This window comes from Anas acuta, chromosome 7 (assembly GCF_963932015.1).
Source record: "Anas acuta chromosome 7, bAnaAcu1.1, whole genome shotgun sequence".
Lineage (NCBI taxonomy): Eukaryota > Metazoa > Chordata > Aves > Anseriformes > Anatidae > Anas > Anas acuta.
The window spans coordinates 8,110,783-8,124,945 of record NC_088985.1 but is presented as its reverse complement, the minus strand read 5'-3'; the positions used below and the strand labels follow the sequence as shown (position 1 = coordinate 8,124,945).

General features: G+C 38.2%; 1 protein-coding gene across 3 annotated transcripts in view; it reads right to left on the bottom strand.

Annotated features, from left to right (window-relative positions):
* CCDC6 (coiled-coil domain containing 6) overlaps nucleotides 1-14,163 on the bottom strand; it is a 50,353-nt gene that overhangs the window by 21,324 nt on the left and 14,866 nt on the right. For all 3 annotated transcript variants that reach the window (XR_011098371.1, XM_068688768.1, XM_068688769.1), the window contains exons 2-3: nucleotides 9,238-9,387; nucleotides 3,279-3,407 (exon numbers count right to left, since the gene is read on the bottom strand). Coding sequence is in view for 2 of the 3 variants with exons in the window: in XM_068688768.1 (XP_068544869.1) it covers nucleotides 3,279-3,407; nucleotides 9,238-9,387 (279 nt within the window). In the remaining variant the exon portion in view is untranslated. The remainder of the gene's footprint in view (nucleotides 1-3,278; nucleotides 3,408-9,237; nucleotides 9,388-14,163) is intronic.

Below are 14,163 nucleotides of genomic sequence, written 5' to 3'. Positions count from 1 at the left end.
GAGTGATGAGAATTTGTATCCTGACTTCTACTGCCTTGCCCACAGTAGCAGGAGCTGGAATGGTACAAAGCAAAGTGCTCAGCCCTTGGAAAGAGATGGTGTTTTGCCTTAGGGTGCAGCTCAATAGCCAGCTTGGCCAATGCTTGGGCTGACTGAGTTCAGAGGGAAGAAAGTGCATAAAATATTCTGGGAATCTGCCTATCGTGCTCCTGTATTAGCAACACGAAGATCTTCACTACATCAGATGGCTATCTGTACAAACACATGATGAAGAAGGTTTGACTGCAGATGACTAATTGTACAGCAATGGTTTTTGCATCACTTCAATACCGTGTGGTTTGGACTCACCTGGTCTGACCTTCGTAGCCTATTTTACAGCTACATTATTGATCTAGCACCAAACAAGAATACAAAGGCATACTAGTGAAAACAAATCTATTTCATTTAATGGTAGGAAAAAAGAGCATACCGGAATTTGGAGACAAAGCAAATTATTTATAAACTCTAATTTGAAAAATCTAGGATTACACTTTGTATTATAGCAGCCATCACCAAGGCAGCACAGTCCATTATTAATTAGGCATCTGAATGTAGGTGAGTACGCACAATGGCAAGGTCAAATCATCAGGGACAAGAGATAAATGAGTTGTACCCTGAAGGCTGACAGATGTGTTCTGATGAAACACTGAAGACAGTGGTCTGTGAAGGAGATCTAAAACTCCACTTTTCAAGTAATATGAGAAAAAACTAGAAACAAGTATCCTCCTTGTCGGTTTCGAGTTTTTTCCCAGTTCCTCCCAGTGTCAGGATATTAAAGCTTTAATGAGTTGAACCTACAGAAGAAGCCACTGCAGCATGCTGAGCAGAGCTGTGAATTCACAAAGAATGTAGGTATATGTGTTTCGCAACAGACATTTCAGGTGAACTTTAAAATGAAGTCTAGATCTAGTCAATGAGCTTGTTTGGATCTTGATTATATTTTGAACAAAATAAAACGGGGGGGGGGGGGAGGGAAGGGGAGAGGGCTCACATCTCAACACCAAACTAGCAGCTCTGTCAATACTTGCATCATTTTATACAGGTTCAAAATTATGTTCCAATCGAATATCATTTATTTTTTTAATCATCACAGTAGGGAAGTGAGGAAGAATTGCTTATTGTTTTGGATCCTAGTCTTCCCTTTAAAGGAAGAGAAAAATCCCTTTTAACCTTCCTTATCATCCCATTGTATTTCTCTTTGTCTAACACTTTCCTTCAAATGCAGCTAAAATATACATTCTATGTTTGTTCCTGCATTACTGCTTCTTGAGTCTTCTTGCCAACTTACTGACAAGCAAAAGTGTTTCTTCCTAAAATGATGGAGACCTTCCAAATCAGTGAAAGTTGAGTATGATTTCAGCCTAGTCCCACTATCCCAAATTTCACTTATTGGCTTCTCATCTGCCCCTCCCTGTTTGTATCCTTAATTCTTTGCTACTCTCCAAGAATATCTTTCCAGAAGACTTCATGTTTCATGATCTTCTCCTGTCAAAGGAGCAGACATAGGAGATGATTATTACCAACTTAATTCTTATTTCTAATCTGCTGACTGCATCACTTCCAGTTACGCACTTTACTGTATGAAATACTAAAGCAGTTAAAAGGGTTAACAGTAAAACTATATACACTTGACCTCTGGAGGACAGAACTGGCAGCTATTTTATTTCCCATCAAATCACTGAACTACAACACAGAAAAATAGCACTTGTTTGCTTTAACTAAAACATTCCGTTAATGAAATAGTCACATGTTGCATGCTGAAGTTCAAAGTAACTCGAGATTTATTGTATCTTACTGCAAGAAATTACGATATACATTGGATTACACTTAAATACACATGGACTTTCAAAGTAAGACTCAACACCTTCTTAATTGAATTCAAGATCAGGTAATTGAGAGAAAGACCTGGTATCACCAAAATTAAGTAACTCATCACTGAACTTCCAGACTTCTTTAAAAACTCATCTATTGTTGATATTCAAAGGTAGCAAAAAAAAATCAAATGTTACAATTTCACAAGTCTCTGTGTGTCCATAACAATACAAAAAGAAATACTATTAGAACTCCAGCTGTGGCTTGTGCTTCTATTTCAAAGACTAAACCAGCTTAATTTGCAATCTTACTTTGCATTCATTTCAATTATGATTATGTGGCCACCACCACCACCTTGTGGCTAAGAGAGTTATTTCAATCTCATTAATTTCCACGCTGGTTAAGGATTTGCTGGCAACTACATCTTCCTACTTCTCTGTTTTGGTTCGTTCCATAGGTTGATCCATACAGAATGTTAATGTAAGAATTTAAAAAACCCATTTTGTCATTAAGCTAGCTATTAATTTACCTACAATTTCATCTGAAATAAGATAGTCAAACAGAAAAAAAAGAAAAAAAAAAGGTAGAACTTCAGATTATCAGCAACATAAAAATTTCACAATAAGAACAGCAAACAAATTCTCAGGAATAATATGCTATATTTACACCACTCAAAATTACTGGAATTTCACAAGCTAGAAAAACTGAAGTTCTTTAATAAGCCTGTATTTTTTCATCTGTTTGCCTTCATACGAAAATAATTCCTACTAAGGCCACTGAGGTGCTTTGATACACATGCCTAGAATTTGGCATAGAGGGAATACCTAAGTCTAAATTTCCTGTAGAAACAAGACCAAAACAAGTGATATTTTATCTCTCCTCTTCATTGCTCTCTCCAGGGAGAAATGGAACTGGGCATAGTCAATCTTAAAATCTGTGAGTATGCACAGAACTGACATCTGACAATTGAGTCTTGTGCTATCCAAGCTACCACAAAAAGGTGACCTAGAGCACATCTAGACCACATATATACGGTTTACTGTTGTGCCTACCTGCTATTAGAAATGGCAGTCTTTCTCAACGGTAGTATGGTAGTGGAGGCTGACAAACAGCAACAAGTATAACTTACAAAAAGTAAGTTGCATTTGCAGAATAGTCACAGCTGTCCAGCCAACATGAAGGCCTGTATTAAGGGTACTGAGAGTCATAAATGCCATGGGGAAAAAAACAAGGGGGGGTTCATAATAAATTCTGTTTATGCTGTACTGCTTTGACTACAAGTTAAAATCACTTTCCTTGAATTATATTGTCGATATTGGCCAGTTTCTTACAGACTTAAGAATGAAGTCAAACGTAAACCAAAATAAGTAATTTTTTTGAATCCTTGTTTTTGTTTTACAATCATCGTTTTGAAAGCAAGGAGTTACCTGCTCCAGGGTGAGTTGCTTCGAAATTGTATCATTTTCCAGTTTTTTAATCTTCTTCATCAGTTTGTTCACTTGAAATTCCTGTTCCTGTTCTAGATGCTGCTCCAGTTCAGCTTTCTCATGCTGTAGCTAAAAATTTAGGAGATATGGAAGAATTTTAAACACAAGTTACACACCATTTTAAAATTTATTTATATGTTGATCCTTACATAACATTAAATTCTCTACTGATAATTCTTCTCAAAAGCCTTCAAAATGTACAGAGCACCCAACAGTCTTTCCTCAACAAGCTGAAATTCATTTGTTCATTAACTCAGTTCCTTTTGGTGCTATTTGGAGACAAAATAATCTGAAATGTAGCCTGGCAAAAGATTCAGAGCAGAAACGCGAGTATGGAGAGAACAGAATACAGGCAGGAACAGCTTGGAAACATACATATGTAAGTAGCTATGGTTCAATTGTATTTTCAGGGCTTATTGGTACTGAGACTTCATTTTTCACATATGAAAGTCAACACCAGAATGGTGTTTAAAATAAGTGAGTTTTCTCCATTCACTTAAAAAAAAAAAATCACACTTTTCTCCAAAAATTCCTGAAGTTCGCAGACATTCCCAGGCACTTGAGGAAGCCAGCTGGACTACAGAGCGATAGTAACAGAGGCTATCATGGCCACTCTAGATTGAAGAGTTGGGAAATTTTGTTCAATTTTTTAGTCAAAAATAAAGCCATTTCTTCTCTTGTGTGAGAAAACACAGGGCTGCAAAGTAAAATTTTTCATTAGAACAAAAAGTTACATTCACTTATAAATCAAGATACCGTTTGTGTTGTTTGATAATCAACAATCTGAAGTATCTTACTTCAGTAACGGGGTTCAGCTTGTTTGGAAAAACGGTTTTAATACGAAGAGGATATCATTTAGTTTTACAGTTTTCTAAATCCCTCCTCCACCCCATCCAGCAGCCCCAAGTTTAAGACTGAAGACGGCCAAGGCGCTCAAGGAGCAAACAGCGTGCAGATGACCTAGCTCAAGGCGCTCATACTTTCATCAATCTTCATTTTGCTCTAGACACTTTATGTTTTTCACCTAGCTAAAAATTGAAATCAAAGCCAGTTGCTGTAATCAGCTTATATTTAGTTAGCAAAATAAACTGTGTGAAAAGGCATGTTGCCAAAATCTCTTACTCAGCCCAAAGCCAGATGCTGCTAACAAAGTGTCTGGTTAGGGGCTGCTAGCATTTTGCAGACAGTTTAGTGAGTCAGGCTGCTGGTATGGTCATATGAAGGTACCTCAAGCCAACTTACCAGCAAATACTATTTCTTGCTCTCATGTCCTATACGCAAATGCGATTATCATATTTAAAACAAATTGAGCTGCAAGAACAAAATCTTGTTTGGCAAATTATTTCTTCTAAAGCTTGTGTGGAATTTGCATCACACGGGAGCTGATGAGGCTTGTTAGATCTATAGCTGCTATGTAGCATCTATTAAATCCTTTCTTGGGAGTGTGAACTGTAGCCAAAGGACGATTCTAGCTGATCAGAAGACTAATGAGTAAAGGCTGAAAAGATTGACTACAGGAACACTTTCTATTCTGATTTCAACATAAATACACCAGGAGGTAAAATGACTATTATTCAAAGTGGAAAGAAAAGAGTAATAGCACTCCCCCAAAACACATGTTAATGGTATCTGTCACTCACAATTCTATAAAATCTTTCTTCCCTTTCACTGGCTTTGATCAGAAAAAAAAAAAAAAAAGACAAAAAACACAACAACTAATGCTGAAACCCTAACACTGAAAAACAGAATTGCTAACACTGAGACAGTGTTTATTTTACTTAGTAAAGAAGTAAAGAGAACATTTTCAAATTTCTAAGTTATATGCAATTATAGTCACAACTGTTTACATACATAGGTATAGCTGCCAGCTGAAGAAAAGGAAAAAAATGTTAGAACACATCACCTTCAGGACAATGCCTTATAGACCTTGAAATGCACGTGAAAACTGTAGGAGAGATACTGTAAGTATTTACACAAGATCAGATATGGACTTGGGGTAAGAGAGCAAATACTTTAGAGAAGTGGGCTTTCAAATATAAAGCTGAGTAATATAAGTAAGAGTGCACACATTACTTCAGGCAAGTTCTACACAACTACAGTAATTTCCTCTTCTCTCTACAGAGAAGTTTACTGATACAATGTAGGTCCACATTTTCCTTACTTCCTTACTGTATGACCTTTCCCTGGGACAGCTAAAAGTGTTATCCTGAAATAATGGAGCTAATGGATGAAGTTCCCTTTTAAAAAAAGCAACTCTCATCCCTCAGACTATGACCTTGTACACTGTCCTAACAGTCTATTTTTAGTATTCCAGCCCTTAAAAGTTGTCCAATTCCTCCTCTGATGCATCCTGAAAGTCCTTTTTATTAACAAATTCCTATCAGTGTGACTCCTCTTTACATCCAGATGTTCATCAAATACATGATAGATGAGCTGACTCTGCTTATTTCACACAATTATTATTTATTTGCATCCTCAAGCTGACACATGGTGTTTTGGAGAGCAGGAAGGGTAATAGCTTATGTCAACATGCTTACAATTTTTGAAAGAATTGTCAAGAATCAGATTTGCATGAGAAACCTTTCACTATAGCTTCCCAATTACTTAATTCTCCCGACTATTGATTACACTATTATCTCTATAAATCTTAACATTTTACTTCCAAGGCCAGGTACTTGGAGCAATTCACACTTTCAAAAAAATAATGATATGGAAAAATCTATGATTTTGAAATGGACTACTGGACAACGTAAAGAATAATTGACTTTATAAATTAAAGCAATATTAAAAATTGATTACTCCTTAGAGTAGCCTCGTTTCACAACAGATGCAATTTTCAAGATTTACTTCTTTAAATCTCAAAACTTCTTTAAATCTCTTCTTTAAAACTCAAAATTCCACATACATACTGTTCATCAAAACAGTTCTAATGATGCTCTGTAAAATGCTACCACTATTCTCTAATGACTAGGAATCAAGGAGCCTACAAAATACTTGTGCCCAACTTTTCAGATACGTAGCCAGGCAGACAAAAGAGTATGTGGGAAAGTATAGTGAATTTATATAAGGTTTATAAAAGCTGTATCAGGATGTATGTGACAAAAAGCTTTTGTTTGCTCCAAAACATCTATGAGACGGATGCTCTCCTTCATATGTCTGTCACTTTCAGTTTAGAAAAATTAAAAATTATGCTAATAAAAGGAAATTAAACCAGCAAAAACGTACAGTTATTTATTGGGCTTGTAGAGTCAGTAAAAGCTAATGACATAGTTACAAACAACTACTATCAAGCAATAGTGTACCACCAGAAAGCCTGGTCATAGAGAGCAGTATTCCAGTGAAAATACTTTTTTTTTTTTCCATACTACTATGTATGTTCAGAATCAGTCTGGCATACACTGAATGTTTCAAATTTAGTTTCTTACAACTACATCGAAAACCTGATGTAACATAATGGTTTATAACAGCAAGGCACATCATGCTGAACTGGGGAATTCTCGCTGGGCTATTAGCAAGGAGTGCTGCAGCTCATGCTGGCAGACAGCTTTCACACGTCAAGCGTATTAGTGTTCTGGTAGCTCGCTCCCGATGCTGCTCTGAATGCCATGCATAAGCCCCTACAGCTGTGAAAAACAAAGGACTTTCAAAAACTGTTACCTAATGATGTTGGCCAAAATTACAGTTCTAGTGCTATCAATTTTGAGCACTGGTGCATTTAAAAATTGTCACCTTTTAAAATCGGGTTGACATAATCACATTTATCATAAGTTGAATGAGACTTAGAGGAAAGTCACATGAAACAAAGTTTGGGATACTGTTCAATAAAAGCACGCAGCGGTCAGAACTTTATCTGTAGTTATGGCTGTATAGTTACTTCCTTTCAGCAGGAACTTGTGGCTTGCCTATTGAAAGCTGGATAATATCTACTGGATGATGATGAATCCAAAACTGAGGATTTTCTCCAGATGCCAAACAAAAGGCTAGAATAACCTCATCAGGTTTATTACTTCATTTTGCTTCTCTGAACCTTTCTCTCAATAGTGAGAATGAAGCTATACCTGAGCTTCCAATGGGTATACAGTATAATGCCCTAGAATTACATCATATACTACAGTGCAGCACACTTTTGGCCATTTTGAGGATCATTGATTGCACTTTTCCCTAATTTAGGATGACGGCCAAAGGATACTTTCTGAAAGCCCACAGCAGAAAAGAATAAAAATTCATTTTAGTATTGAGTTGACAATAAGTTTGCATTTCTCTCTGTAATCTGCAAACCTACATTGTATAATACTAACGTTTTAAGAACTGTTAAAGATACAGCTTTAAAGCAACCTCTCACTTTCCAGAATGTATATGACAGTTAAGTCTGGAAAAAGGCTAAGGTAATCTTACCAGCAAAGTATATTTTAAGCAATTACTAAAAATTAATCAATTAGTTACTGAAGAACCTGTGCAGTACACGTTTGTGCAAGTACACATTTAAGCAAGTCTAAAACCTTCAGTCAAACCAAGTGTAATTCATGCTTTTGCTTTTGAAGTGTTACTTTGCTGTACACAATGTAGTGGTATGGCTCCCAGCAACCTGCTTCTGTCACTGATTCCTACATCACGCTTTCAATCAAACAACGTTGCTTGGTATATCATTTCTTGCTTTTCTGGAAGAGGCTTTAGTAGGAAGATTTTTCTACAACATTGACATCTTCATTTAGAAAAGAACACTCAATATCTCCCCACACATACATGTACCTTTTTTTTTTTTTTTTTTTCCTTTTTACTACCATCTGCTGCTTTATTTTTTGTGAAAATGTATGCTTTAGAAAGCAAATGCAAATCTTATTCAGAAACATTTTCATCAGTCCTCAAAGACAGAGAAAAAGTAAATACAAGATTGGGAAAAGTTATCTTGATGCTTAACGTACTACATGACATTAAGCATTACATTGACAAAGTCACAGAAGTCCCAGCTTTCATTAAGGAAAGTGTCAGATGGGATTAGCTCTAATTGTTTTTTAGAAACAACGCATTTCCTAACTGCAGGGCTAAGCATATCTCAAGTGTTTAGCCACAGAATAGAAGAAATTCTTAAAACACACAAATCAGGCTCTTTAAACTCAACTGGTTTTTCATGGAGAGGTTGTAAATAATCACAGGGTAAGAGCCACAGTGGGTCACACCAACGATTCACCTAACTTACTGTCCTGTCTCCTCCAGAGGACAAAAGCAGATACTTAAATATGTCTCTCAGAGCAGGGCGAGCATGTACAATACTTCCCACAAATATTCACCCATTCTCCAAAAATTAGGAGCACGGGTAATCAAAGTAAGTTTCTCTGCCATACATCATTACAGCACATTAAACTTTTTACTTTTAGCACTGAACTCATATTAACATTTCATTTAAAGAGAAGGAACTGTTTTGTTAAAAGTATGAATAAACTTACAGATAGTCTCCTGGCAACCTTCAAGCATCACAGCACATTTTTATATGCAAAGTTTAATATTTCAGGACTCCTTTTAAATACCATATACATCAGAAAAAAAAAAGTGTCAGTTTCACTAATTTTTAAAATTAAATAACAACTATTCTGTTAAACAGTTAACATTTACTTTAAGTCACATCTATTTCTTTGCATCTCTGTAAAAACTTTCCAGTTCTCTACAGTATGCATTTGGAGATGCAAACTCTACATCAATGTAATAAAAAAAAAAAAAAAAAACAAACCAAAAAACACCCACTCACTACAGTTATTGTACTTAGCATTTATCAAGTGTCAGCTCTAAGTAGCTACAATGTTGTGACGTCCCTCTGGCTGCAGTCATGCCAACAAAATCAAAAGTTCAACCACCGTTTGGCCCTGAGGCTCCTAGGAGAAACATCAGTAAAGGAACCACTTACCTGCATCAGTTTTCTTGAGAGCTCGTTAGTGAGAAATTCCTCTTCCTTTTCATAGTTTACTGCAAGCGTTTCTTTTTCTTTCTGCAGAGCTTGAATCTTCTTAAACAGAGTATTACTGATGAATTCCTCCTCCTGCTCTGCCCGTGCTTGCTGTGAAACAAAGACAGTTTTAAGAAAGGAAGCAAGTTTCCACGTTAAAAACTACAATTACTCTGTTCCTCTTTATGTTCCCCTCTCTCCTCCCCTCTTTTTCTTCAATCTTGTCCTTCCATGTTGGACAACAGTAGGATGAATGTAAGTGCTGCTATCTTTTCTAGCAGAACAGCATCTGTCTTCCTTTTTATTGCCCACCATTCAATTTTGGAAACTACTGATGGTTTTAAGTGGCTTCCCCCAACCAAATGCATAAACTCTCCAACCTTTTAGACTTTATAAAAAGATTACTGATTCAGAGATATTAACTTGTACCTTCATTGTTCCTAAAAAAAACAAAACAAAACAAAACAAAAACAAAACAAAACAAAAAAAACTCCTCTCCAAGCATTCTCCAATAAGAGCTGAAGCATGGACCTGAGACTGTGCTGCATTCAGCACTGTGCCCTCTTGTCAGATCCCTTAGATTACAGCACTGTTCTCTAGGAGTCAAATAATGTGTTCATCCTTTCACGCAGATATGCCTTGCCTCTCAGCCACAGATTCACATCATGAGGATTTCTGCTCAACCACCAGGCCAACAGGAGAACATTCTTCAACTGCTCTACAGCTCCCTCACGAGGGGAGCAGAGGGGCAGGCACTGAGCTCTGCTCTCTTGGGACAGCGATGGGACTTGAGGGGACAGCACAGAGCTGGGACAGGGGAGGGTCAGGCTGGGGTTAGGGAAAGGTTCTGCACCCAGAGGTGGTCGTGCACTGGGACAGGCTGACCAGGGCAGTGGTCATGGCACTGAGCTGCTGGGATTCAAGAAGTGTTTGGACAACGCTCTCAGACATAGGGTCTGGTTTTGGGGTGGTCCTGTATGGAGCCAGGAGCTGCACCCAATGTTCCCTGTGAGTCCTTCCCAACTCAGGACATTCAACGATTCAATAATTATTTCTCAGACCTGTTCCCTCACTACATACAAAATCAACTTTCCAACAGACAAACAAAAAAAACTGCATGCAGTTTTACCCTGAGGATTTCCAAATTTCAAATGAAGAGAGCTCTGTTGGAAATCCTCCCCATGAAGAATCATTAGAGAAGACAATTTCCTTTTCAGCTCTCCTGAAGTACCTAAGCACTGCTACAAAGAAAGGCAGCTCACAAGCACTCATTCTTCATTCCCTGCAATTCAGATGTTTCTTTTTCTTTTCTTTTTTTTTTTTTTTTATTGTAGACTTTAGAAACTTCACAAATGGAATAAAGAAGTTCTCCTGAAAGTCTGATCTGAAAGAGCATGAAGGGTATTTCATATGGGCAAATGAAAGGTCGCAGCTACAGAGGGGTGAAGCCAACTCCTGATTCCACAGTCAAAGGACAACCAGCCCGAAACAACGGGATGACACAAGCAGAAAATTCCCGAGCCATAGCTTTTAATAAATGAGACCACGTAATGTTAAGGAATATTTTCACTCCCTACAATTAAATCCACATCACCTGAACTGCAGAGATGTGATTTGCCCTGATTTTAATGAAGCAGAATGCAGTTTATACATGAAGATTCACTAGGTTTTATTGTGGTAAAATTTGAGAGAGAAAAATTTAAGAAGTAACAAAAAGCATAAATGGAGTTTTACTGAAAGTTTAACTTCCATAATCTTCTGCCCAAAATGTGCCAGAATAACCATCTCTTTATACATACTGCACAACGGAAGGCACTTAAAGGATTTCATTGTGCCAGGGATCTTTTAGCCATAATGATATATTCCCTAGTAGTCCAAGAGGCAATTACTTAAGCAGAGACAAGTTCCATGCCAACAAGAGAAGTTACTTAAAGAACATAACTGTCTTTAAAGCTGGTGGAACAATAGGGACAACATAAATATCCTCACTGTATCTCCAGTATCAAAAAATCTAGAGCAATGATTTGGAAACTCATCAATTGAGTCCTCCCTCCATCTTTCTCTTCACATCCTCGTCACTACTTTCTTGAGTCTTCTCCCATCTCTACTGCTTTTATGCCTTGGCCCTTCTCACCACCTGCTACCAGTTCCCCCTCTCCCTTGCACAAACCCAATCTGAAGGAGGGTAGAAGGCAAAAAAAAAAAAGATCTGGCTTAGTTTATTAGCTTAGATCCTGCACAGCACCTCGCTAATGCTCTAACGTTACTGCATCTCCCTGGCAGAGAACCACTGCTCCAGCACGCTTGGCATCAGTAGCATCACTTGTCACATCAGGACAATATACGAATGCCCAGAAGGTTTGAAGAAATACTAAAGTGTCAGCTTTTAAAATTTTGTGTCTCAGAACACTACAACACAAGCAATCTAATATCTCAATAACACTGTCTATCACCTTCTAAATGTGGCTTTACTTTGAGCTACTATCATCTTATGTCTTCAGAGAAATGTCAGAACAGAGTAAACAAGTCAAATTGCAATGGTTCATTGTCCTCAAATCGTTAAAATTCATGTGTTCTGTTCCAAAACCATCTCCTCCATTGTCTTCACTACACAGGACTTCTACTGGTGTCTGCTTTTCAATGTTTCAAAGATAATACAACCAACGAAGACAGACCAATCATACCTAAAATTAAATTAGAAATCACTTGGTTCTAAAATAAAGAGGCAAGGCACTTCTACTTAAGTTTCTATTGATTTCTAACTTGTACAGGTTTGCTCTGCGCCCATTTAAAGCTCTGACATGAGAGTGCAGTGGCCCTGACCTGAAGAGCAGCACCCGGTAGCCAGGTGCTGGTGGCACATCAATGTTGGGTGCTTAGGTCAGCGTGCCCGGCAGCTGCCAGCATCCCTGCCTAGCCCTGGGCAAACAGCTCTGCCCCTCCTCGGCGCCTGCACTGGAGCTGAGGCGAGCAGGCGATGGGCCAGGCCAGGCAGGAGGAGACACCCAAGCAGTCATCCTTTCCTCTCCTCCTCCCATTTTTCTTTCCGGGATCAGCTTCCCAAACTGGCTTACCGCACATGCAGAGATCTGGCACGGGGCCATAAGGATCGAAGGGCCACACCTTCGGCCTGGGGAGGCTGCTCGGGAACAACCCCGCTGCCCACACTGCGTAGGGCACCGGCTTGATTCAGGTGGCTCAAAGGAAAAGCTGAATTATAGGATTATATCTGCCTCCAGTCCACCAGCAATATATTCCTCAGCTGAACAAACAGGAAGCCTATAAATCCAAATAGGACCTGTGAGTTCCAGATATCCATACATCAAACGTAATACAATGAACGTCCACTGAAATTACCCGGTGGTCAGCAATTTCAACACAAACTATTAAGTCATAAAAAATAATGCTACAGTTATGAGACTGGGTATAAAAAGCACAAGAAGTGTTACCATATTTCTTCTAAATCTAGATACTTCCACTCTGATTCTTTCCCTTTATCTTGTTACTTATTACACTGGAGATCGTTTGACTACCTTAAGTGATAAAATTATTCATGTTTATCTTAATAATGCCTGAAATCTTGGAACTATTACTCATTTAGCCCACAGTCAAGCTGATGTTTCAAGGCAGCAAAAAATGTTTTTCATCTTATTTCCTGCACAGACTGTCACTGTGATATTTTTCTGGACATATATATACACTGTGTTTCCACACAAACAATCTGCCTCATTATTAAGTATCTGCATTTGAAAAGAGGCCCTGATAGGATCTGCAAAAAATGAGAAAGAGCATGGAAATCAGTGACAGTGGGTCTGTGGAAGTACAGAGTTGGTGGTTCCTGTTACTCATATTACATTCAACATCCACAAACAGCAATTCACTTCATTCCGTGTACCAGATTACAAAACAAATTGCTGAGACCCTGAGCGATATAAAATGATAACACTGTCTCAGTCAGTCTCTGGAAACCTGAAACGAGCAATGTGCTTCCAGTGCAGATTTCCTGCAGAAACACAGCCACAGCCACCTGTCCCCGTGTCTCAAACTCACAGCTCTGCACGGACGCACCCACTGAGGAAAAACCTTTAACTACCGTAGTCAAGAACATAAATGTCAAAGGCTATCAAATTATTTTGCAAGAAATAAAGGATGAGGAGGGGATTTTAAACTGCTTCTTGTGCACATGAAATGCATAGAAACTCTTGTATTTTTTAAGAATTTTTTTTTCATTTCTGTTGCAGTAGAATGCGACATCCTGATTACTAGTAGAGCTGATGTGTGAAGTGCTGTAAAAAAACATATTCTTGTGAGACAACGGGCTCACCAACCAACAGGCTGCTTTTTAAAAGAAAAAAATGATATACACGTCTCTTAAACTGTATATTGTAACTGAGCATAGCGTTGGGAAGTGAATCTCAGCACAAGTTATTTTTTCCACATGCTAGTATAAACTGTAAAGTTTAGGGTTAACTTATTTTTATGCTCTCAGCTTTTCCTGTAAATATATCTCTAGCAGACCAAGAGCATGCTGCTGGATTTTCCTCTGCCCATTTGCTTCTAGTTCCCACAGCAGTTTCTGCTTCTGGTGGGCTGCTGTCTCTCTGATCACTGGACCATATTCCAACCACAGTGCCTTAGTGGTGAGATTTTATGAAACAGCAGAACTCAGGCTTTCTAATGAGGAATCAGCTTTAACAAAGTCAAATAAAGATTTCAGTCACCTACACTCCCTTCTCCTCCCAGGTTAGCTCTTCTAAAAGTTTCACAAATCTCCCCAGTACTGCAAAGAGGTAAGGAAGCAGGTTCAACTATCCAAAAGCTACTCAGTGAACAGCAATACTACATTATCAGAGAACTGACATATGCATACTACCCTATGGATAATAT